General features: G+C 48.3%; 1 protein-coding gene across 11 annotated transcripts in view; it reads left to right on the forward strand.

Annotated features, from left to right (window-relative positions):
- Positions 1–17,429, forward strand: part of AFDN (afadin, adherens junction formation factor) — a 137,251-nt gene extending 119,822 nt beyond the window's left edge. For 8 of the 11 annotated variants that reach the window (XM_055309918.1, XM_055309916.1, XM_055309920.1 and 5 more), the window contains 4 exons: positions 8,184–8,318; positions 11,164–11,458; positions 14,609–14,693; positions 15,484–17,429. In XM_055309918.1, coding sequence (XP_055165893.1) covers positions 8,184–8,318; positions 11,164–11,458; positions 14,609–14,693; positions 15,484–15,637 — 669 coding nt within the window. In that variant the 3' untranslated portion in view covers positions 15,638–17,429. The remainder of the gene's footprint in view (positions 1–8,183; positions 8,319–11,163; positions 11,459–14,608; positions 14,694–15,483) is intronic. The other 3 variants (XM_055309919.1, XM_055309922.1, XM_055309923.1) reach the window with 1 other exon arrangement.
- The last annotated feature ends 7,614 nt before the right edge of the window (positions 17,430–25,043 follow it).

Here is a 25,043-nt window from a genome sequence, read left to right on the forward strand (position 1 = left end):
GGTCATTACCAGGAAGACACTCTGCCAAGTGCTCATACAGTTGATGAAGCAGATATAATTAAACCACATTTCAGTAGTAGTAGATACTGAGAATTTATCCTTATTTCTCTATATGATAAAAATAACTTGTTCTTCTTGTATCAAATAAAAGAAGTGAAATTTAAGTTACTTTAACGCAATAAATTGTTGAAGTGCCAAATTCATGGTTCTTTTTTTTACCCTGTCAAGAGAATTGTTAACAGAGAGGCATTTATTAGTATTAATTTGCAGAGAGTGCTACTGACCGTATCATGTTAGTTTAGTGTTTATACAGTGCAGTGTTCTGGGAAAAGACAGCCTGGAGCATGTCTTTTGGATTTTGTTTCTAATTGCAACCGTCTGTACTAGAGATCTAAACAAATAACTGTTAGGTCAGACGTTTTAGTCTTTCCTACATCGTGATGCAGTTTAATCTTAAATAATTACTAGAACATAAAGCTAGCAGTCTGACCACTTTTCAAGTTTGCTCTATGAATTATATTCCTGAAACATGTCACACACATCTAATTATGCACATATTCTCACCGAAAGGTGTATGGAACTTGGCCCAGAATTTAGCTGGAACACTGAAGTGTCTTAAACGCAAGCCCAAATCTTAGCTGTGACATGATTTTATTAGTATTTTCCAAGTCACCAGTAAAAAAAAAAAAAAAAAAAAAAAAAAAAACGCCCTTAGAAACAACTCTATTTAGTATCAGTATTAGTTTATTTGCAAGAGGAACTGTTGGATCAGGAGTGAGTCGCGTACAATGTCAGAGTCCTTTGTGCGGTTTCCACCCCAGGCCTAGGACTCCAGTCCCTCCCCACCCCCCATGTGGAGGGTCCTCTCCCTCTGCTCTGGCTGGTGCCACTAGCCGACCGAGGGGGCCACTCATTAACATTTATTGTGAGAACTGTATCCCATGGTGAAAAGGTAGTACCTACATTGTAGGATTTCTGCATTTATTTGTACCAAATCTTTATTAAAGGTCTGTCAGGTTTTCCATATAGTTTGAACAGTGACTGTTTTAAAGTCTCTAAGTAATTACGACATTCAGAAAGTTTCATTCAGTAATTGAATTAAAAGCTGTGTATTTATCATTAATCATATTTAAGATTAATATTTTAGGCTCCACGTAAGAGAGCTCAGGGGAATTTTATTTTTTTAAAGTTTCTTTCATGTATCTTAATAACGAAACTCAAGTGTTTAATGCCATATGGACATTTCCTATTTCTGAGGACCGGAAGCCGGTCCGTAGTGTGACTGTTCTCATTGGGTTGTCCTTCAGACGCAGACGAAGCATGGGAGCAGCACACACACCGGTGGTGGAAATACAGGTCTAAACTTGACTTTTTTTCACACTTCATCTTTCTTTTTTTTTTTTTTTTTTTTTTCCTTCTCTGTTACCTGCAGCAGACTGCTCTGCCAGCAATCTCTGTTCTAGATTTGGTATGTTCTCATTTCTTTCCCTTTGGTACTTTTTCCTGTCTTGATTTTCTTTTTTTCTTTCAGTGGTGGTGGTTTTGTGTTTCTAGTAGACCCAGTTCCTGGGGGTGTCCGAGAGCAGAGTGTGTAGCTCGTGCCTCGTAAGAAGCATGCCTTCCTATGTTTTTAGATTTAGTGACTCTTTGGTTTTCTCCATTAATTTTAAGTGTTACTGTTTGTTTATGGATTTTGACCTTTTCCCAGTTTTAGTCCTAAAATTGATTCTGTGTACACTTACGTAGTCATAAATACATGAGCAAATGAAAGAAATTTTGCAATGATCATAACCAATTTCATCCTTATTATTTTGGTAGTAGATTTTGAATAATCACCTACTAGAAACTCAATTGACCTGATATTCATGTTGTTTTGCTCATTAAGATATAACTATCTAGGATACAATGTGTGTTGGTAGAAAAAGAGAGCCTTTCGATAAGCATTTATTCTGTCTTCTTTAATAATTTCACATGGACTTCAGTTTAGTTTATCAGCCATACCAGTTTACTGTCTGCCAAGAAATGCTGGAGTCCTTTTCTGCTATAAATTCAGTGTGTCTGGTGTCGGTATTGGGGAAATTCGGTTGGTCCTTCAGTGTATGCAGTGCTCAAGAGCTGTGTCTGTGTCACCAGCCAGAGAATTATGTATTGGCTGACACATTGAGTTGAGGTTCTCTTTGTTAGTCGGCTCCTACGTGAACACGGGCAGCATCACGCAGAACCGTAAACAGTCCCCAGCTCCCAAGTCTGACTTTGCTGACCTTTTCACCAAATAACACCCCTTTTTTCTTACTTTTTTTTTTTCTCTCTTTTTCCTTTTTTAATTTAAACAGTGTTGTAGTGGCACTATTTCTCTAAAGAGAAGCTGCTCATGGAGACAGCTCCTCCCCTCCTTGATGGCTGAAGGGCATATGGTTCTAGTTTTTTCTTCTGCATGAGACAAAGATAAAATATGTACGTTTTCTCCACACTTCCGTGTGTTGAGGTGTACCTATGGCAGGTGGCCGGAAGATACCCATTAATGTGGCTTCTTTGTGCTCAATGCTCATTTAGCATACGCTTGCTGGGCATCTTTTACATGCCAGGTGCTAACCTGATGCATGGGCTCTAAGATATTTCACAGCCCCAGCTCAGTGGCCCAGAATCCTCTGCAGGTCACATGACAGGTGAATAATATTCAAGGATAAAGCATTACATGAAGATACGTATTTTAAAGACACATTTTAGAGGGTTTTTTTCTTTAAGAGGTAATTATTTTGAGTATTAATATTGACTGTAACCACCACATTTTTGAGCATTTCTTAGCCTGTTTCCCCAGGGAATATTAGTGTTATTCCCGGCAGTGTCATTATCCACAGCATCCTTTTGTCGGAGTTGACAGGTTTCTGGAGGGGCCTCCTCTGCTAGGTGTCATAGAGACACCGAGGTATCCTAGAGAGTTCTTTCTCTAAGATAAGAAGGGTGGTGGCACATGTAACCAGATGGGTAGGAACCACCCCCAGTGCAGTTTCCACAGTGTTTTCTTTGTAGGTAACATCCCGGGGTGTTTCTGATGATGAGCGGGATAAGCAGGGCAGGTCGTCTGCTCCAAGCAGCTGCGTCTCAGCAGTCTTGGCCATCTGCCCTGCCTGGCTCTGCTCGCCCTGTGCTCTCAGAGTGGGCTGCACCCCTGTGTGGGGCCAGCTCCCCGTTGCCTGTGCCCACTTCCCAGTCCTCTGCCTCCCAACCCAGGAGCCCCCTTTGTATTTGTAGGCCTAGCCATCTCAGACTGGAGACCTGTAGGCATCTGCCTGTGTAGCATCTCCAGTGGGAGTCAGACAAGACTCTGCAAACCCCAGCAAGTTCTGCCTGAAATTCCTTCTCTCCCCCAACCCCTCCCCAGGATGCTGCTCATCTGCTCTGCCTTCAGCCTTCCCCATTCCAGCAGACTCTAAACTGCCCCGTCTATAAACCCTCATTAGCATACCCCCTTTTCTCTGCATCGAGAAATTCTACTGTCTTTACCTTCTCAGAATCTGACAACCCCCCCGCCCAACACCCACGCTGGCATGAGCCCCTGCCATTTCCTCCTGCAAAGGACTTCCTGCTGCATCCCCTTTCTCCTTTTGTTCCCAAAAAGGCTGTTCTCAGCCCAGCAGTACCAGGGACCCTAGTTAAAAACCATTAGAACCCTACCAAAGCTCCCATCACTTAGAGAAGCATCCTGAGTCTTCCTGTGCCCAGGAGGGGCTGTTGGCCAGCCATGCCTGCCTACGCCCGCCACACCTATGATTCAGGGTGGGTGGTATCCACTGTCACAGCAGCATCACCTGGCTAATGTCCAAAGGGCGTGCAGCTCATACTTCTGCTGCCTAGGTTGTAGATCCTCATACATGCATAACTGTCCTGTTTCTTTATGATAATCCTGTGATGTGGGTATTACCAAGGGACAAGGCCAGTACTGAAGAGGTTGACCTACTGTCCTCTAGAGTGAGAGGATTCTAACCAGGATATTTCTGGCTAGCATTTTCTGAGTTGATATTTCTTTCATATTCTGCTACACAAAAATGTCTCCTGCTCATGAAACTCTTGCTAGGAACCATCTTTCAACTAGAAAGTGACGTGACTGGGCAGTCTCTCAGTTGGCCGGTCTCGGGCTTTGTCCTGTCATTGTTTTAATGGCTCATGCACTGACTCAGATGACCTGCCAGCTCAAGGGGAGCATCCCTCCACCGTGGGGTAGCACTGGTGAAGTGACGCTCTCCTGTTGCCCTCGTAGGAAGGCCCATGCTCTCCATCTGCCCTTCCCATGGGCCAGTAGGAATCAGGCCTCCCCCAGCAACCCCAGGCGTAGAAAGCTTGAAGCAAAAGCATTAGCAGGGCTTCGAACATGTAGTAGGAAACCCCGTTGAGAGTTGCACTTTCTGAGAGAAGTCCTGAAGGAGATGTGGACTGCCCTCGGCCTCTTCAGGCTGAAGGCTTGGCGTGGGAGGGAGCTGTGGCCCCTGCAGAGCCAGGGGAAGCTGTGGGAGCCACATGGCCCAACTTAGGGGTGACTCTCCTGTCTCTGCCACTCAGCTCTAGATCTCTCGGATCCTGGTGAAGTTGTCCTCACATTGAGAAGGCTGAGCATGGGCTGTGCCAAGGGCAGGAAGCCCATATACCAAGTGGCCTGCACCATGGAGATGGCTTTCCTAATGAAGAAACCCCTTCCTCACCTAGAGTGAATGCCCTCTGGGATGTGGGGCTGGAGGAGTTGCTCTGGGGCCGAGTCAGGTGCCAGAGGTGCTTGCATTAAAAAATTTTTTTTTTAAATCTTTTTTCTTTTCTTTTTTTTTTTTTTTAATTTATTTATGACAGTCACAGAGAGAGAGAGAGAGAGAGGCAGAGACACAGGCAGAGGGAGAAGCAGGCTCCATGCACCGGGAGCCTGATGTGGGATTTGATCCTGGGTCTCCAGGATCGTGCCCTGGGCCAAAGACAGGCGCCAAACCACTGCGCCACCCAGGGATCCCTTGCATTAAAAATTTTAACGTGTTTTTAATAGTAGATGGGAACGTAGAAAAGGCTTGCCCAAGTTCTTTTTTTTTTTTTAAAGATTTATTTATTTATTTATTTATTTATTTATTTATTTATTTATTTATTTTATTTATTTATGAGAGAGAGAGAGAGAGAGAGAGAGAGGGGAAGAGACACAGGAGGAGGGAGAAGCAGGCTCCATGCAGGGAGCCCGACGCGGGACTCGATCCCGGGACTCCAGGATCACTCCCTGGGCCAAAGGCAGGTTCTAAACTGCTGAGCCACCCAGGGATCCCCCTTGCCCAAGTTCTTAATGGCAATCTGTTCAATAGACTTTAAGTTGCGTTTTCAGTGAAAATGTCAAAAAGCGAAGGATAGCTGGACTCCATTTTGTATTCAGATATTTCAACGTGATTGTCTCCCTTAATGGGGCTTTTACTGTCAGTTTGGGGTACAGGTTAGTGGTTTTTGTGGTATCAAGTCATAAACACATAAATTTCAACATTTTTTTTTTAACCTGAAAATGCCTTTTGTAGAAATGGGGACCACCAGGGTAGCAAACCTGGTTCAGGCTTAGAGCGCTGGCTTTTGGAATCCCAGCTTCGTTCTCGGTTCAGAATAGCTCAAGTCTGGACACTGTCTTGTGTTCTTTCTGTAAGAATTCTCATTCTGTCTATGCAGATCTGTTCCCCTGAACATAACCTCCTACCAGACAGCTTTGAATCATGTCACTCTGCATTCTTTTCCCGTAAAACAGTGAGCTCATCTCCTGTTCATTTAACCCCAGTGTTAACATAACATAGTTTGTCATCGGATCTCGGCCACGAAATTTGTAACTTAGGTTGAACGGTCCTGTAACTGGTACTGGACAGCAGCTCAGTAAGTGTGCCGTTTTGAGCTGTTATTTGGAGTAAATGAAGAGATTCGATTGTCTTTTCTGTCCTTAATGGGCTTGGAGGGACGAGGGTAGAGTAAAGCAGCAGCACATGTACGACGAACAAAACAGTCTGTGTTTTGAAAATGAGAGTGCAAGAAGCAGCTTACCAGCAGTGGAGACAGCCCTGCCTCATGGGCCGGGGCAGGGAACTTACCACGGGAGAACTTTCCTTGCTTACCCCTGTCCAGATTTAGAAGAGTGAAGGTTTTTAAGAGAAAGAGTCTGTTTACAGATTCGTAAGATAGCATTCTGTACCTGTAATGAGAATTGTAACTGTTCTCACTCTTAAAATTCTACTCCTCTTTAATTTAAAGGAGTGAGTGGGCTATTTCACCGTGTACCGGGTTTCTTGCTCAGACTTGTCTTTAATTAGGTCTAGAAAGTATATAACATGATGAGTTAGTGCTTTATTGGGCACCAGAAAACTATTCATTAATGCAGTTTTATATTCTTCCGTATATTACTCTTCTGTAAAACATTTAATATTATCAATCACTGTTTTATTTTTACTTGGATCCTCTTCCTCCTCATTTGGACTGATGACTGTAACCTGCTTGATCAGTCTTGCGGCTGCTGGCTCTCAGCCCTCCTGTGGGCGGCTCTCCCTGGGGCAGGATGCTGGTGACAGCCCTTCCGTCCTTCTGGGGTTCTCAGGCCACAGCACCTGCTCCTGCTAGCAGAGCCCCTGATAGCACTTATCCTCACCTACCTCCAGGGCTTACTCCTAGATTGTACTAAAAGAGAAAGTTAAGTAAATTTGTCTTCTCGAGGAGGCAGGTTTTAATTTTCTCCCGAAGGTGTTTTAATATTGTTTGCTGACATGAAAAAGTCTAGTGACACAAGTTAATTTTTACTTTTCCACCAGATGCAGTGTTTGTTCACTCCACAGAATCTGGAAAGAGTGAAGCTGCTAGGTTTTTGTTAAATAAACATAAATGCGTTTCAAGTCCAGTTTCTATTTTTTGCTATGGAAAATTTATACAACAACTAGTAATTCTGAAAACACTGAAACACACCCTGAGCAGTTTTACATATGGAATTCCTGTAGTGGTTTTAGGTGTTATTAAGTTACATTTTAATTTTTCACATTTTAAATCCACTCTTCTTGATGTGGGATGGCAGGGGCACGGGACTGCGAGTGCTGCTGCAGGCCGGCTCTGTCACAGAGGATGGAAACAGAGAAGCAAGCTCTGGTCTGGTGTACTGTTCATCCAAACCTCCCTTTTAGAAAAGGTTGTTGGAAGCTGTAGTACTTAGATCTGACCAGAAGGATAAAGAGGCTAGAACCAGGACAGGCTACATCTTAGATTTTTGAAGATATCTTGAAGCATTTGCATGGCATGAAGGGAAGATATTAAATTTGTTTTGTGTTGTTTCAAAAAGGTAGAACCCGAATGATGAAAAATAGAATGCAAGCCATTAGGTGATGAATATTAGACCCACAGAATAGACCCACAGAAGAACTTTCTGACTAGCTGTTACCTGAAAGTAGAAGGCCCTGCCTCGGGGAGGTAGGCAGTGGGTTACCAGACACCAGAGTTACTCAGAGCGGATAATTACTTGGCAGAAATGTAGCAGGAAGAAGGTAGAGTAAGGTTCCTTCCAAATTTCAGGTGCAGATCCTCTGACTCAGAGTTTGGTTATCCCCGGGCTGAGGAGAAATTCTCAAAGTCTAGGATGGGGTCCAGAGAGAGCTGATGGCCATGGTGCCCAACAGAGGCAAGCCGCCGCAAGTGGGCTCTCCAACAGGTGCCACGTCCCCCTGGAGTCATACGCCAGCACATGAGCCCCCCCCACCCCCGGGGACACCAACATCCACATGCCTCACCTCACAGGAGCGCAGGCCAGGAAGCACAGGGAGGAGGGGGCTCAAGTGGGTTCCTTAGTTCCATCATTTGAGGGTCTGTCGTTCGAGTCTGCTGTTTTACATGAGCTGGTTAAACTTCCATTTATTCTAATAGTGTAATGTGTGAATGCATGAGACAATCCTTCTTGTTTGAGCCACAGTTAATGGGAAAATTAATAGATCTATGGGGACCGTGCTTTTAGGTGACTTATTTTGAAATTGTAGCACTATAAAATGTGTCTGTTTTACTGTCTTTCAACAGTAATTCTAGCCTGATATCGTATTTAACTGTGTGTGTGTGTGTGTGTGTGTGTCTGCGTGTCTGTCCGTGTCCATATGTGCCTGCTACACCTTGTGCTTGGGGGGTTTGCAGAGCGGGGGTTAAAGTCACTTTGTTGTTAGTTACAGGATGAGGAGCGGAGGCGCCAGCAGCAGCTGGAAGAGATGCGCAAGCGAGAAGCAGAAGATCGCGCCAGGCAGGAGGAGGAGCGGCGCCGCCAGGAGGAGGAGAGAGCAAAGCGAGATGCTGAAGAAAAGGTTATGGTCCTCTAGGGGCAGCTAGAGTTTACCCAGTTAGCCTGAACCCAATCGATGGGCTGGGGCAGAGGGGCTAGACCTTACCTGTACCCTCAGACGTACGAGACAGAACAGGGCCTGGACCCCCACCTGTGTTATCGGACCCAACACGTGAGCCCGGCCTGGCCCACCTACCTCTCTTCCGAACTGTGTCCAGATGCTCTTACCCCCCGAGTCTTGTCTCTCTCCCGCTTCTGAACTCATAGGCCTGGTTGTCGCAACCTGCCCGCGTACTCCGGGCTCTTCCCTTTCCTGGCCATGGTCCAGCCTGTTACCGTGAGGGCGATGCCTGTGCGCTAGTCGGTCAGAGGGAGTCCGAGCTGTGGGAGGCGACGGGAGCGTAGTGAGACAGTCCGTTAACACTCTGCACTTGAAACAGTTCATTCACTGACATCACTCACTTCTGGTTGATGGGAAGGAGAGCAGATGGCTTATGAAAAACACCATACAAGGAGAATTCAACTAGGATGTAATTCTGATAAATATCCTGAGTTCCTACTTTGTTTCCATATGTGGATTTTTTTATGAAAGCAATTTTTAAGTTGAATTTTAAAGTGAAAACTGATTTGACCTATTCTGAGAAATGGGGCCCATGTGACGCTGTGCCCCGCAGCCCCCTGCAGGGCTCGCCTGTCCTGGATGCTGGCCGGGAGAAGCCGATCTCCTCTGCCACTTCCCTTCTGTGAAGGCAGAGGCCGGGAGTGCCACGGTTGCCGATGGGGGACAGTTTGGTTCTTATTCATCATTCCTCCTTTGCTAGTCCAGTGAACTGTATTCATAGAGCACCCTCCTCCTCCCCCCAAAAGAGAACTTGTAGGAAGCTTTTTTATAGCAATAGAATCTGAGTATATAACGAGTGAAAAGCAAGATTGACAGAAACGATGTGACTCATTTAAATGAAAGTAGATACATAATGCTAGCACACGTACCTGTATGGAAATTAGCGACTTCTGCGTCTTCTAGACCTTCACCATTCCTTAAAGCCTATCGTCAATCTTTCAAAGCTGTGTCCCAGCAGATTTACAGTGTTCTGGAGGAGTCTGAGCTTTCAGGATTAGGTCTCCCTTGACTCTTCCACTCGTGTCCTGATAAGTCAGAATCAAAATCAGTTCTCCGAAATGTGAGCCACTTGGGTTCTCTGTTGGGATGTGTGTGTTGTCTTGCTGTCCCGTGGCTGCGTGGACCCTCCGCCTGCCCGGACGGCCCGCACAGACCCGCCGCATGAGCGTGAGCCTTCTGTGGACGCTCTCGGGCTACCTGGTTTTTCTAGCGTGTGTGCTCCCAACTCACGATTATGTCAAATATGCCTGTGTCTTAGGAACTGCTTCTAGAACTGAGTGCTTACTGTAAAAAAGAAGCTGAATAACCTATTTTTTATACCGAATGTCCACAATTGATGGGCTTGCTTTGTTATAGAAAATGTGCCATTCATCCATCTGTTGGGCAGAGTAACTGTCGAGTCATGTAACTGTATCTGCTCTCAGTGTAACTAAAGGGTATTTTGGTTTCCTCTTAAAATGTGCTCCATGTCACACTAACATTCCTGATGACATAAAGGCCACTGAGGTCATTCTGGATTTGATTCCCCACCCCAAGTAGACACTTACTTTGTGTAGAAAATGAGGTAAAAACTGTCTTTCCTTCAGAAGGTCTCAACACAGAGTGAGAAGTTAAAGGGAAAAGTTTGGTCTAGGCATTGGGGCTGGCACTGCTCCGAGAGTTTCCTCCCTTGAAAGGGGACGCGCCGACCACTGTCGTCGTGTGCGAGCCTCCAGAGGGAGCGGGGAGGAAACACAAGCCTACACGGTGAGATGAAGTGGACCCTGATGCCATCATGGTCCCTGACTTTAGTTTTCCTTTGGTTGAATGGATTGGAAGTCCACTCCACTCCTTAGCACAACACCGCATCCAGGTTGAGGCACATGGTTCTCTGATCTTGCATCCCTTTTCTTACATTCACTTTTTTCATGTGTTCTAGAACTTTTGTCAATCTGTAACAGAACCATGCTGTTACCTTTTTTAATGTTAAAATAATTTCAACTCTGTCAACTGTAGTTTGTGCAGATGTATGTCAGAAAAAAATGTACAGTATGTGTCAAAATATATTTGAATATTGTGTTGCTGTTGCTATTAACGCCTGGCTCTCTAATTTTCTGTCTGCCAGGGAGTTTGTTAAGATTTGAATTATAAATTAACAACTGTGGAAAGCTTATTTGTTAGATTGTTGCCTTGGGAAAATGAGTGATGTTTTTTACAGTTTCTGGTTTCTGTTAACTTCCTCTGAATAACTGGAAATAAACCAGGTGACTTAATCGTCCTTCTGGTCGAGGAAGGGCTCTCTGAATTCCCGGGGTTCAGGGAAAGCACACATGCGAGGTTGCTGCCCTTGCACGTGCCCGCTGTAGAAAGCCACGTAGAGCCTGTTTTGGGTTTGGTTTTGTCTTTGAACTGAGCGGTAACAGGTAAGTTAAAACCCACAAGAGCAGAAGGAGAGAGAGGCAGCAGAGAACGAAGGTCTGGAGGAGTAACTGACTGGGGTCGGTGGCGTAGTAAGTGGAAGCTGGAGCCTGAAGTACTGAGAGTGCGTCCGCTCCATGCTTCGGAGGTTTCATGGCCCATAACCCACCGTAGGATGAATGTCCGTGAGTCTCAAGACCGTTTCTGTCGTAGCCTGTTAACCTTGAAAGTTGCCGTCCCCTGGACTCACTGTCAGTGTGGCGACGGGAGACAGGGTAACGGTGCCCTTTCATCCCCCCAAGGCCCGTCCCGACTCTGACCTTTGCACTCTTGTCTGTTCGGCCTGCAGAGGCGTCAGGAAGAAGGCTATTACAGCCGCCTGGAAGCCGAGAGGCGCAGACAGCACGCGGAGGCCGAGCGCAGGTTGCTGGAGCCGGAGGAGCCGGGTCTGTGCAGACCTCCGCTGCCGCGGGGCTACGAGCTCCCGTCCCCGTCCCCTCCGGCTGCCGCTCCTCCTCCCCCGCCTCAGCGGACCGCCTCCTCCCTCCAGGCCCAGGCCCTCTCCCCAGACTCCCTGTACACCGCCAGGCTCGTTGCGTACCACGAGGAGGAGGAGGAGGAGGAGGAGCACTGCAGTCTGGCAGGTCAGGACAAGCACTCTGGCACGAGGAAGTCCCACGGGCACCTTCTTCCCGCCGCCCTTGAGCCGCAGCGGCCCCCCCGCCCGCCGCGCCCGGCCTCCGACGGCATCTTTCTCTGCACCTCATTCCGGCCCCCCTTGGCCCGAGCCAACAGTACTGCTCACAAAGCAGGCCAGCCCCCGCCCCCTCCAAAAAAACCAGGCTTCTACCAGCCCAGCCACTCGAAAGGTAGAGGTAAAACGTGGGATCGCCAATCAAGCCCTCTTTGTCTTCCTGATTGGAATCGGGACTCTGCACCCCCTCAATCAACACTCGCGTGGGAGTTGTGATTTTATTCGATCACTAGTCTCGGCGTGCTCATCGCCCGCTCCCTCAGTCCTGTCTGTGCTCAGAGCCCCTCGGGCAGCTCCCCCAGCAACCCAGCCCTGCTCTGTGCCTGGAAGGTTCCGTCCCTTGGGCCGGCCGGCCGGCGGCGGTTAATGCTCTGTGCCTCCCCAGTCACGTGAAGTACTGTTGGTCTTGGCCTCCATTCTCTGCCTCTTCACGTAACTCTTAGGTTGAGTTGAACACATGTTTTTATCACCCATTTCGGTGTCTGAAGCTAAGAGTGAGATAGTCTTCCCAGTAGTGTCCTGGTCACACGCTAAGTTTCATCCTTTAACATGAGTAGGACTCTCCGTGTTCTGGGTTATGTGCCACGTGGCAGGGGTTTACAAGACGACCCCTACTTGCCGTGGTCGTTCAGGTGGAGTAGTTGGTGCTGTGCTGAGTTGATGGGCCCGCTTTAATGCGAGCTGCCTCACGCCAGGGGCACAGAACCCAGTCATTGGGAAATCACTCCCTTTCCCTCTCGCTGGTTTCCTTCCTTCCTGTTACGTGACATTCCCTGCACGTCACAGCCCTAGCACTCCGGCCTGGACAGGACGATCTCTGATGGGACTGCCTGGCGTGACGGTGGCCCTGCACACGGGCACATCTGTCATCACCAGTGTCCGAGATGGCACTGGGGGGGGAATGTTTAAAATATAACCGTAAATCACCAGGATTCAAATTTCCAAGTTCATCTTACTATCTTAAAATTAGAATGCCAGCAACGAATGTTCTCAGATTTAGTTTGACTTGTTCCTGGTGCAATGCACAGGACTACGTTTCTAAAAGAAGGTGAATGATCAAAAACATGTGACCTTGGTGTCAGAGCTTTGATCCACCCCGAAGGCTCAGCATGTAATCCTGAGACTGAGTCACTCAGAAGCCAAAATTAAATTTTTTTATAAAATTTCTGTTGCTGAGATCTGGAAAGACATTTCTGGGATAGTAGTAATTTTTGGAGCGAGATGCCTTCAGTCCTCTTGCATCACGTTACAAGCGGAACTTGAGGTGTTTCGTGTCATGACACAGACGCGGTTTGCTAGCACGACGTTGGGCTAGGTTTTCGCTTCTGACCACCTTGGCTGCCACTCATACCACTAACCCTTATTTTATTTCACACCGAAAAGACCACGTAGGAGAGCAGGTTATATCCTGCGTCTGATGGCTCGTGCCTCTTTGAAGACTTCCTTCGTAAAGTACAAAGCCGTCTGCACCAAATGCAGAACGTTTCTGACCTCGTCACCGCCATCCCACTAACATGGCCGTGCCCCTGGGCTCAGCTCGGTTCTCCGTTGTGAGCACTCTGCATGCTTCTGCAGGTGGACTTGCTTTCTTCCCCTGGGTGCCCTGAGGACTAGGATCGGCGTGGGAATGGGAATAAACTGTCCCATTCTAGCATAGCAACGTATTAAAAAAAAATGTTCTTTAATTGGAGCTCTTTGAAAATTACTTGAAATGTGCAGTAATAAGTTATATATAGTCCACTGAAAGTATTTAACCTTCTAAACAACTTTGACAATTTTGAAGAATTGGTTTTTACCAGCGGAAGAAGCAAGTATCATTCTTAAAGCTCAAAAGACGCAACGCGACATTTTCTAAAACAAAGAAAATTTAGAATTAAAATCGAAAAGAATTGCACTCTGCTGATAATTGTTGTGAGGCCCGCTCTGGGTTACCCCACGTTGGAGATACGGGTCTGTTTCGTCTTTTGAGTCTTTGTGGAGGATGATTTCCCATGTGGTGATCACAGGGAACCTGTCTAAGGAATGGGAAAGATGCAGTGCCCCAAGGAGGAGCCCAGCGGGTACCGAGCTCCGTCGACGTCTGCACAGTATGCGTCTTCATACGGAAAAGAAGCAAAATTCATTTTTGTGCAGCTTGTCTAAAAAGGATAATTTTAATGTTGAGATACTGTAGTAATCGTGTGACCCCGTGCCATCAGCGTTTGCTGAGTATTTTGAGCACTTACTGCCCTGTCCTGTATCAGCCTAAGCAAAAGGCTCTTCGTGAGATTTTTTTTCCCTTGCTCATCTCCTAATTAGCAGAGTACATCAGTATTGATGCAATGCACTATGATTTTAATAATATATCATTAGTGGTAATAGTATCTTATCTTTGGATGCATTTTAAGTTTTATATCTGCATCATCTCTTTTGATCTTTAACTTAAACCCTTTGGAATGGATAAAGTGGGCGGTGCCATTCCCAGGCTGGGGGCTGGGCTGGGAGTCCCAGGCTCACGCACGCCTCCTCTGCCCCCTGAAGCTCGGGGTCTTGTTTTCAGTGAGTTTGTATTTGCAGCATTTATATCAAACATAGGGTTTTTGTGACTCATTTGTTTAAAAAGTTTTGTGTTAATAATGATGGCCATTTATGTAGCAAGAAAATTCAGTAGCTATCCTGAAAAGAAACTGCAGGTGTGTGGTCACTGCTTACTGTTTGGGTGACATTTGCTCTCAGCGGTTTTGTAAGGAAGTTCTTCATGTCAGGGGTACCTCACAGTCTCCCCACTGAAGCCCGTCTTCTGTGGATTTTTCTTCTGAATTCACGGTAATTACCCATCTTAACTGATTGGAACTTTTTGGCCATGCCCGCCCACATAACAGATGGCCCAGCCGGCTCGGAGCTGGGCACCTATACAGCCTGCTGGTTGGGCTACTCGGGCCACCCAGTGACGTGAGCTTCCCACCCACGGTCTCCTCTGCGGGCACTGCATCTTGATCATGAGTATAGTTTTGGAGATTATGCAGTCACTTTAACTTGGACTTTTCCTTTTGTGGTGAAGGACCAAACTCTTACCTGGGATCTGCCGGGACAGCTGTTGGCACCCACGATGCCTATCGGGACCCGAGAGAAAGACTGTCTAAAAGGTATTGAGAGCTGCACTAGACGAACAGCGTCACACAGCGGGACACCAGTTCTGTAGGAGGCTGTATTGTCCTCTCTGACCTTCCTCGTTGTACACAAGTGTATGAGCCTAGAGGCTTTTTTGTCTTGCTCATACAGTTGTTTCAGACCAGTGATGTAGGTACTAGGCTTTTGGTCAGACCATCAGAAGCAACTGGGCATGCTGCTGTCTGCTTCCTCCAGCAAAGGTGGGAGGTTCAGGGCAGTGTGCAGACCTCCTGCTAGGCTACCTGAGGCCCACCTGATGCTGCACACCAGCTGGCCTGCCGTCTGCTGAGCACGCTCACCTAGGTCGTACTCAAACTATTCTCCAGATAGTTCTTAGAACACTGAAATTTAATCAAGAAAATGTTTAGTATCTGAACACTAACTTGTTAAGGTAGGTATACTGATGGATGTCTCTCGGGTACACGGAGGCATCCACCATGTACCCGCGGGCTCATGAAAACGACACGTTAGAAGCTGTATCTCTTTAGTAAACTAACCTATTAAGAATTCTCTGTCTTCTAAAATGGAAGTTACCGGCATTTTGAGAGTGGGATGTGGCTGGAGAAAGTTAACATTTTAGTCAGGAGAACATGCTGCCCTGTTTTCCTACATGCCTCTGAGTACAGCCCCAGTGATTGTCTTTATGGAGAGGGTTGTGGCAAATTAAGGAAATTGTACTTAATCACCAAATATGTAAAGTTATCTAGTTGTTGACGGGTTATTTCCACGTTGACCGGTGATGTCTTGCATTTCCCTCTCCTGCAGCCACGAGGCAGATTTACCTGGGAGCTCTGGAGCCCCTGAAAACTTGACATTCAAAGAGCGCCAGCGTCTGTTCTCACAAGGTCAGGACGTGTCCAATAAAGTAAAAGCCTCTCGTAAATTAACAGAACTGGAAAACGAACTGAACACCAAGTGAGCCAAGGACGTGGTGCCCGTGCGCGCACACCCAGGGTCCCCTTGGCGCGGCTCTGGAGGGCGGGCCCGGACGCGACAGGGCTGAGTCACGGGAGCACTGCTTTGGAGCCGGCTGGGATCCCGGGATGGTCCCCTTCCAAGAATGTCTCTTGTCTCACCAAGAGATTATCATTTCTACAATGTAAAACACTGTCTAATTTCTTAATTATCTGACTCATGTGAAGATAAGTTTTTTGTTTTTTTAAAGTCTGAGTGGGCGAGGGGAGAACTGAGGGCAGGAGAGCAGAGTGAGAACACATGTTCTCACCCCCATGCGTGGCGCTCTGTCACGGACGGCACTGCGGCCGTCAGGCGGGAACCGGCTGGCGCTGCCCAGACCTTGTTTGCACTATTGAGTAGCAGTGGCAGCAGCCTCCCAGGAGGGCGAGCTGTCCCCGTCCAGGGGAGGAGACATGAGGCCGCGCCATGGGTCCCCACTGGGTGGGCCCGAGGCAGCTCAGACTCCTACAGCCTGAAAGGGAGGTGTTGCCTGTCGGGACCGGCCCTCTCCTTCCTTCCACCAGGGACAGCCCTCCCAGTATAAATAGGTGATTTAAAAATAAAAATTCTCCAAGAAGAAAATTTTGAGGATTTAAGCTTAGGATATTTTATTTTTATAAATGCCAGATTATTGTTAGACTAATAAATCATTGGTGATTTTAAAGATGACAATTAAGTTAGGAAGTTCGCTAAATCTTTCAGATATTCAAGGGAATCTATGAAAGGATATCTTTAGCTGGGCCGTGTTGATGTGAATAGAAAGAGAAGTATCTGAGAGGGATGGGAGGTTCGTAGTGACACTTGAGCACGACTGTTGCTCAGAGATTTTAAATTCGAGGAAGAAAGATTCACCTCCATGTGCTGTCTGAGAAGGAAGGTTCAGTGACACGTGGCATCTGTGACTTACAATGTCAGGGGCTTGTTTGGCAGTTCAAGCTATTTTTTTACACCGCATAGTTATTTAATTTTCATTTTGAGTCATTGGTGATCACTGTTGTTTCTTCAGCTGTGAACACGCGGCTGATGCTGGGGAGATGGATCTCACTTCGTTTTATACTTTGTGCTGTGAAAGTGCTAAATTACTTTGTGATTATGAGCAAATTTTCTATTTGACAAAGCCCTGCTGTGGGATCTTGATGATTCTTATGTACCAGATTGTTCTCTTACAAATATATATGTTAGAAAAATACGCACACTTTCAAATAGAAGAGGGAGAGGCTTTTTAGCCATAGAAATCACTTTAATAAGAGCTGTATGATAAATCGTTGAGCGAGTGTAAATATTTTTACGTCTATCAGGGTTCTCATTTGGAAGTGTGCTCTCACCATTCCCCTTGTTGAAGAGAGTAGAGTGGTTCTAAGTGTTTATGAAGGATGTGCGTGCTTGCTCCGGAGGTCCCAGGAAAAGCAGGCCCCTCCCAGATCACTCGAGAACACTGGCCGCCTTACGGGACTGAACCCACACTTTCTTTCACGAAAAAGATGCAGATGATTTACTTTTGTGTTAATATATAGAAAAACGGCAAATACACGTAAGTACCTGCAAATACATGTAAATATTGATATACGGGGTGTCTGTGTGTGGTCGCAAGGCCTGTAAGCAGGTGGGTGGGACCACCCTGGGGCCGTCAGGTCAAATGTGAACATGTGCTCTTTGTAACTGCGTCACTGTGGGGCCGTCACGACTGCTGTACTTGCCCGTTTCTACTGTACTTCATTTGCAATCTATTTTTAATAAACTTTGTATGTATTTAAGTGTGTCCGCTGTTATTTTAGTTGGCCTCCCATCACCTTCCCCCTGTGCGCTCACCTGTGGGACCTCTCCGCACTGCCCCACGGCCCCCCGCCCGCGAATGCTGCAGCCACTCTGGCCATGTTGTCCCCATGGACAGCTCCCCAGCCTCGCTCTCACCACCCGCCCGACAGGTCAGCCGACCTGCTGCCTCACACTCACATGCCACCTTTAGCACCTCTCGATTCTTGAACACACCCTGTAACTAGTAGATGGTGTGGACCGGCCCGAGGTGGCTCATGGGAGGGTGCCGCAGCAGGGCCAGGTGCTCGCTGCTCCTGGAGGGGCCTCTCCCAGCCCTGTTGTCAGCCTTCCTGTGTGGCCCTGGAGCGGACATGCTGGGCATTTCTACAAGGTCTGTCCTGAGGGAGGCGCTGTCTGATGGCTGCAGATGCTGGGGAGAATGTTTGGGGTGGGACCAGCTGCTGCCATGCTGGAGTGATGGCATTTGCTCCCATGTGGGAGGACAGAGACAGGACTGAATTCACATGGACTCAGGACTCAGGTTGTCTCCAGGAGCACTGCTGTGCGGCCTCACATGGGTGTGACGAGGCTTTCACTGCAAACTGTCCCAGCCGGTGCCACTGGAAATGGATTTCTGCTGCTCTATCGCATGGGAGACTGCTGGGGGCTGCAGAGAGGATCCTAACCTCCAGCCTCAAAACGGGGCCTGACCTGGTTGCCCAGAGATCGGGACCCCAGTGGAGATTGGGAGGGGCCGCTTCGCCAACAGCCAGCCCAGCACCCCACGTGGGAAGCCAGCGTTAGAGACTGGCAGTGGGAGCAGCCACAGCCTGGCCTCCGCACCTGAGTGTCACCTGCACCAGGGTCCCACGGGAAGGGAGACGCCGGGGGACAGGTTCCAGTGCACAGCCACTCTCCAGTTTATTCAGTCACGGCACCCCAGAGGATGTGTGTGCAGCTCCCTGGTGGGACATGCAAGGCCATTCCTCACAATTGATTTCACAAGTAGAACTCATGAGCACCTGCTGTGTCGGGTCAGCGGGGACACTGGTTCCAAGTGTCCCACAGGTGCAGGAAAGCAGGTCCCCTGCTACGGAAATGGTTTGTAGACGGTAGGTGCACAGGGCACCCATTCTAACTCCTGGTGGGGCCCCTGATGACAGGAGGGGCTGTTGCAGCCAGAGGAGACCCCCGGCCGATGAGAGTGTCCCCCGCAGGGGCTCAGGAGCCCAGGGCCAGGCCAGGAGGCGGCAGCGCCAGGGAGGAGGGCCGTGCACTCGGAAAGCACATTCCCAGGCTTCGCGTGGCTCTGGGGGGGGGGCGGCTTGGTGGCGTGGGGAGAGAGCACAGCGGGGGGGGGCCTCACAGGACAGAGACCACCTGGGTCTGTTGCTAACTAGCAGCTGCCTCATCCCTTGGAGCCGCCTGCCCCCCGCGAGGGCCAGGGTGTCGCGCAGGGAAGTAAATTTCATACATTCTATTTAGCCCAAATGTTAGAAAAGCGTCCTGTCCATACGCCGCCAGCACAGAAACGAGCTCATGAGGCAGTTGGTTCTGTCGTGGGAAGCCTCCAGAACCAGGGTGTGGCCAGAACCAGCCTCAGGGGGGGCTGGTTGCTGTCCGCAGCCTCGGCCAGTACCCACTGTGGTGGAGGCGCCGGTTCTGATGAAAGTGCGGGGCTGTGTCCCCGGAATTGGCCTTGAGAGCTGTGTGGGGCGGGTGCCGTGGCCACAGGGACACAGGGCGGGAGAAGGGACCGCCACACCCGGCCACCACAGCCAAGCAGGCTGCGCCTGTCCTGGTGCCAGGCCCCAGGGGCTCTCCTCGAGGACCGGGAGCACCGTAGCGCGCACGCGTGCACCTGTCACACGGGGCTGTGTGTGCATCACTCCGTGCAGGGGCCCCGGGGCAGGCCCCACCCTGGCGCCTGGCCTCCACCCATCCCCATGGCGCTGTTTGCTGTGGACCCCGACCCCGTGGCCCGTCTTGGTCATTCAGGTGTGGGCAGCCCCTTCCCGGGAGGCCCTGTGGGAAGAGGGTGCCGATTGCCTGCCCGCTCTGTGCCTCCATCCAGGCAGCAGCTGCGGACCTGAGTCCCTGCACAGATGACCCCTCTCCGCAGGCCTTCCTACGCTCCGGGAAGCCGTGGTCACTTGGCAGATGCAGAAATGAAGGGACAGGAGTCCAGTCCTCTGCACCACCCAGACAGGCTTGTAATTATGCGGGGTTTGGGACACCCACGGTATTTAGGAAATCAGCTTCAGACGTGGCCGCCCCTCCCCCTCCCCCGCCCCGCCTACCTCGCCCCACCCTCCCCCCGTCACCGTGGAAACCGCGGGGGGGGCCAACGCCCGCCCACGCGGAGCGGGTCCTCAGAGGGCCGGCCTGGCGATGCCCGCGCAGGCCGGGCGCTGGGGGCGCTTCTCCGAGCACCAGGCCCGGCAGCTGCAGCGCCAGGTGCAGGTGAGCAGGTGCAGGTGGACGCAGCTGCAGCCACACCTGCAACCCCACCCACCCGGGGCCCACCACCCCCTCCCGCCTCAGCCTTAGGGGCGTGGCCAGCGTGGGAGGGTTGGGGTGATGGTACCCCATGACCGCATGGGGCAGAGGCCCTGCCACCTTCCACCTTCAGCTCTGTAGGGTGCAAGGCTCTAGTCCGTTTCCCGTCTTGACCCCACCCCATCCCCACCCCCACCCCCACCTGAGGCCTCACTGCCCCTTCCCTGGGGCACCTGTGTCATCTGCCCAGCACTTACTGAACGTTTACTATTTTCCGCGTTAAACGCAGAATACAGTGGTTAAGCAACCTCACATCCCATCCTTCTGTCCCCTGCTCTTGTGCAGTATACCCTTGAATAAGGAATCAGTAGTCACAAAACAAATGCAAACCGTGACAGGGGCCCCATGATCATGCTGCAGAGGGGAGCCAGTCTCATTAGGGTTTCTAGTGCAACCCTGGCTAAATGGGAGAGTGGGGGACCCTCCTGTGTGTGAGGTGGAGCTGCGCTCTGCTGAGATGGGAGGGTGCCATCTGGAATGGGTTGACGGGTAAGGACAGAAGGGCCTTATCATGGTGTGTGGCGGGTGGGGCTGGCACCAGAGAAACTGGCAGGGCGCCCGAGACACAGCAACTGGTTGAGGCTGAGGGGTGGGAGGAGGGCAGCCTGTGCAGGGTCAAGCAGCCAAGGGCATTTGTCTTTATCCTGAGGGCCAGGAAGGACTATTGAAGAGATTTTAGGAGAGGGAAGACACAGATCCTTATGTTGAAAATGTCACTCATAGCAAGTAGTGCTTAGGCGGGCAAGCATGAAGATGTAGGATCGAGTTGGAAGTCGCAGGGCAGGACTTCTGGGATTGCAAGACCAGGACCTCTGTGAACCTGCTCCCAAGCAAAGCAAGCACATCTGGTGAATACCAGAAAAATGGTTTAAAGCCCCTGGAAACTGCCCTAATGGCAGCCATTAAATGAAGAAACATATATTCAAGAAATCTGCTAAAAATCTCTGTAAGAACAGTGAGAGTCCGTGGCTCCTTCCATCCCACTACCCAAGCTCAGTGACAGAAGGTCCACTCTGGACTTGTGTGGCCAAGAAGATGGGCCTACCCCTCTCCTCAGCTCTCGACTTAGGGTCACCATCTCAGCAGTTGGCACAGACCACCAGCACACAGTTGAAGAGGCTAAATTACTAGTGAGTGGGGTGAAGCTTTGGGGGTTCATAGGGTTCCCCACTCATGACAGAGGCCTTACCCCAGAGCAGAGGCCAAGAGTACTGGGATCCCCACCGCCCTTCCCCAGCTCAGTTCCGTCAGCACAGAGGACCTGAGGCCACAGCCCCACCCAGTGCCCTGAGTGGTGATTTTTATTTCTGGAGATTCAGCCCAGGGGGAGAGGCAGACCATAAGAAGAGAGAGCTCTGAAGCTCTTCCCAGAGGAACAGACTTTATCTGAAACACACTGTGGGGAAGTTCAGGAACAAGAGCTCTTCTTAATTAATAGGACATACTAGCTGGTGTGGGCACCATAACAGATCAGGTAGTTTAAACCACAGAAATACATTGTTCTTAGTTCTGGAGACTGGAGATCTGGGACCAAGGTGTAGCCACAGCCCTTGGCTTGTGTGTGGCTGCCTTCTTGTGGTGCGCTCATGTGCTCTTTCCTCTGTATGCAGACATCTCTGGAGCACCTTCTGCATGCTAATCTCTTCTTCTAAGGACACTAGTCAGATTGGATTGGAGCCCTCTCTAATGGCTTCATCTTAACTAAATCACACCTTTAATGGCCATGTCTCCCAATATGGTCACATTCTGAGGTCCTGGACAGGGCACTTCAACAAGTGAATTTTGGGGGATACAGCCCATAATGAGCAGCAAGCCAATAGGCCACCTAGTTTATTCCAGGCTGAGAAGAGTCTGGGGTTAGGACAAATTTCAAAGACCAACTTCCAGAAGTACCCCTCTCCCAGTGTAACTGCACCAGGCCGGGAGAACTGTATGCACCAAGCAACTATTGAAAACAGTAAGACACTCTCTTTCTCTCTCTCTGCGACTATCATAAATTTAAAAAAAAAAAAAGAAAGAAAGAAAACAGTAAGACAATTCAATAATTAGTGGAATGGTTGTGATGCCAAGGGACACAGGGTTAACAGATCAGGGAAAGAAGGTTAACAAGAGCCCCACTTCAGCTGCCATCTCCCAGGGCCTGTGCACGTGCCCGCAGCTGTGTCCTTCCCGCCGAGGGGAAAGAGACTTCCCTGGAAGAGTCGAGCTCAGCCACTCAACAAAGCACACAAACAGCAACAAAAACAAACTGCAGATGGGGGAAAGGCCCCACTCTCTAGAGTTTATACAATATATTTCCTCAAACATCCAGTTTTCAACAAAAAATGATTAAGAGATGAAAGAAACAGGAAAATGAGACTTATCCAATGCAGGGAAACAGGAACAGGAGCTGCCCATGAGAAAACCTGATGTTGGAATTAATAAGTCAAAGCAGTCAGTATAAATATGTTCAAAGGACTAAAGGAACCTGCATTATAGAAGTGAAGGAAAATATGATAATTTCTCATCAGATAGAAAATATCAGAGGAGTGATAGAAATTATTTTCTTTTAGTTATAATCCAAGAGTTGAAAATAACTGAAATGAGAACATTCTCTAGAGGATTCAAGACTAGATTTGAATGGACAAAAAAGGAATCAGCAAACAGATTGGTAGAAATTATGCAATTAAAAGAGAAATGAGGGCAGCCCTGGTGGTGCAGCAATTTAGCGCTGCCTGCAGCCCAGGGTGTGATCCTGGAGACCCGGATCAAGTCCCACGTCGGGCTCCCTGCAGGGAGCCTGCTCTTCCCTCTGCTTCTGTCTCTGCCTCTCTCTCTGTGTCTCTCATGAATAAATAAATACAATCTTAAAAAAAGAAAAAAGAAAAGAAAAACTCCAAATAAACAAAATCAGAGAAAATGTGTTGCTAGCAGGCCTGTCTTGTAAGAAATGCTAAAGGAAGTCCCTCAGGCTGAAAGCAGGTGCCCCCACACAGAAACACAAATCCACAAAGAACTCCAATAAAGACAGTCATGTAATTATACAGGACAAAGTAAAGGTGTATTTTTCTTCTTTGTTTCCTTCTCTGATTTAAAAGGCAACTGTGTAAAACAATAGCGTATAACTGTGTTGTTGGAACTATAACAGGAATATATTTCACAAAAGTAACACAAAGGACATGGATAGGGGCAAAGTTTTGTTGGAGTAAGGCAATGACACCAGATGGTAGCTTGAATGCACAGGACCAAGTGAAGAGAAGTCAAAATGGTGAAGGAGGCCAGCAAAGCAAACCCTACAAATATATACTTGCTGTCCCTTCTCCCCTCAGCTTCTTTAACGAACATGCAATGAGGTAAAGTAGCAATGATCATGGTGCATTGTTGCATCTGTAATATACATGGATGTGATGGGTACTAACACAACAGATAGAGCAATAGATTGTAGTTACAACAGGAGCATTTCTGGATCTCACTAGAACCTGACTCTAAATGTGAAGTAGACTGTTCAGGTTCAAGGTACAGATGAGCCCTTGAGCAACCACTAAGAAAATTATTCAAAAACTAGTAGAAAATGTCATCAAAGAAATTAAGATTTCACGCCAGAAAATATCCACCTACTGCAAAAGAAGGCAGGAAATGAGGAACCAACAGGATGCGAGGCACATAGAAAACAAAATGAAATGTTGGGCATAAACCCACATCAGTGACATTCATTATGAATGGACACACCGTCACTCCAAAGGCAGCTACTGTCAGGCTGGGTAAGAAGCAACACCTACCTGCATGCTGTCTGTTGACAGGGGACCTGCTTTAGATTCAGAGATATGGACAAGTTGTAAGCAGAAGGGTGGAGGAAGACACATGATGCTACTGTCAGCGACACACAAGCTGAGCGACTGTGCTAACACCAGACAAAATCGACTTTCAGATGAAAACAATGTTACTGCAGATAAAGAGGGACATTTGATCATGACATAAATGTCAATCCATCAAAAGATGGGACAGTTCTGGGATGCCTGGGTGGCTCAGCGGTTTAGTGCCTGTCTTCAGCCTGGGGTGTGATCCTGGAGGAGTCCCAGGATTGATATCTGCATGGAGCTCCTTGCATGGAGTCTGCTTCTCCCTCTGTCTGTGTCTCTCGTGAATAAATAAATAAAATCCTAAAAAAAAGAAGATGGTACAATTCTATGTGCAGCTAAGCACATGCCCCCAAATTGGTAGAACTGAAGAGAAAAAAAGGCAATTCAAAGATAATAGTGGCAGATGTGCACCCTCCCCTCTCAGTAATGGACCGACAGTCTGGACAGAGGACCAGCAGGGAGATGGACAACTTGAACGACTGTACTGACCCAACCTGACAGGCAGATGTGCACAAAATCCCAATCTACGCAGCAGGAGGACATACTCTTCTCATGTATGCATTGTGCACCCTCCCAGTTGGACAATGTACTGGCTGCAGAGGAAGCCTGAACACATTAAAAGGTAAATAGCATATAAAGTATGTTCTCTGATAACCGTAGAGGGATGCTAGAAGTTAACAATAAAAATAATTTTGGGAAATTCACAAATAGGTGAAAATTAAACAAGACAGTCCTAAATAACCAGTGAGTGAAAGGAGAAATCACAAAGGTGGTCAGGGAATATGTTGAGAGGAATGAAAATGAAGATGCCACATAGCCAAGTTTACAGGATGCAGCTAAAGCTGCACCTGAGAGCATTTGTAGCCATAAATTCCTATGTAAACAAGAAGATAGCTCTCAGACCAACGACCTCAAATTCCACTTCAAGATACTGGATGAAGCAGGGAAGCAAGATGGTAAAGGCAGCAGAAGGAAGGTGCAACAGAGACAAGAGCAGAAACAAGCGCACCAGAGCCTGAAAAAACTATACAGAAAACCTACAGGACCAGAAGTGGGCCCTGTGCAAAGATGAACAACGCTGATGACCCTTGGTTTGACTAATAAAATTAATAGGATCAAGAATAGAAGGGATGGCATTAGTACCCACTTGCAGAAATGAAGTGAACAATGCTGACAACTTAACCTAGACGAGATGTTCCGACTCCTGCAAACACA

The sequence above is a fragment of the Nyctereutes procyonoides genome, unplaced genomic scaffold (genome assembly GCF_905146905.1).
Source record: "Nyctereutes procyonoides isolate TBG_1078 unplaced genomic scaffold, NYPRO_anot_genome, whole genome shotgun sequence".
Lineage (NCBI taxonomy): Eukaryota > Metazoa > Chordata > Mammalia > Carnivora > Canidae > Nyctereutes > Nyctereutes procyonoides.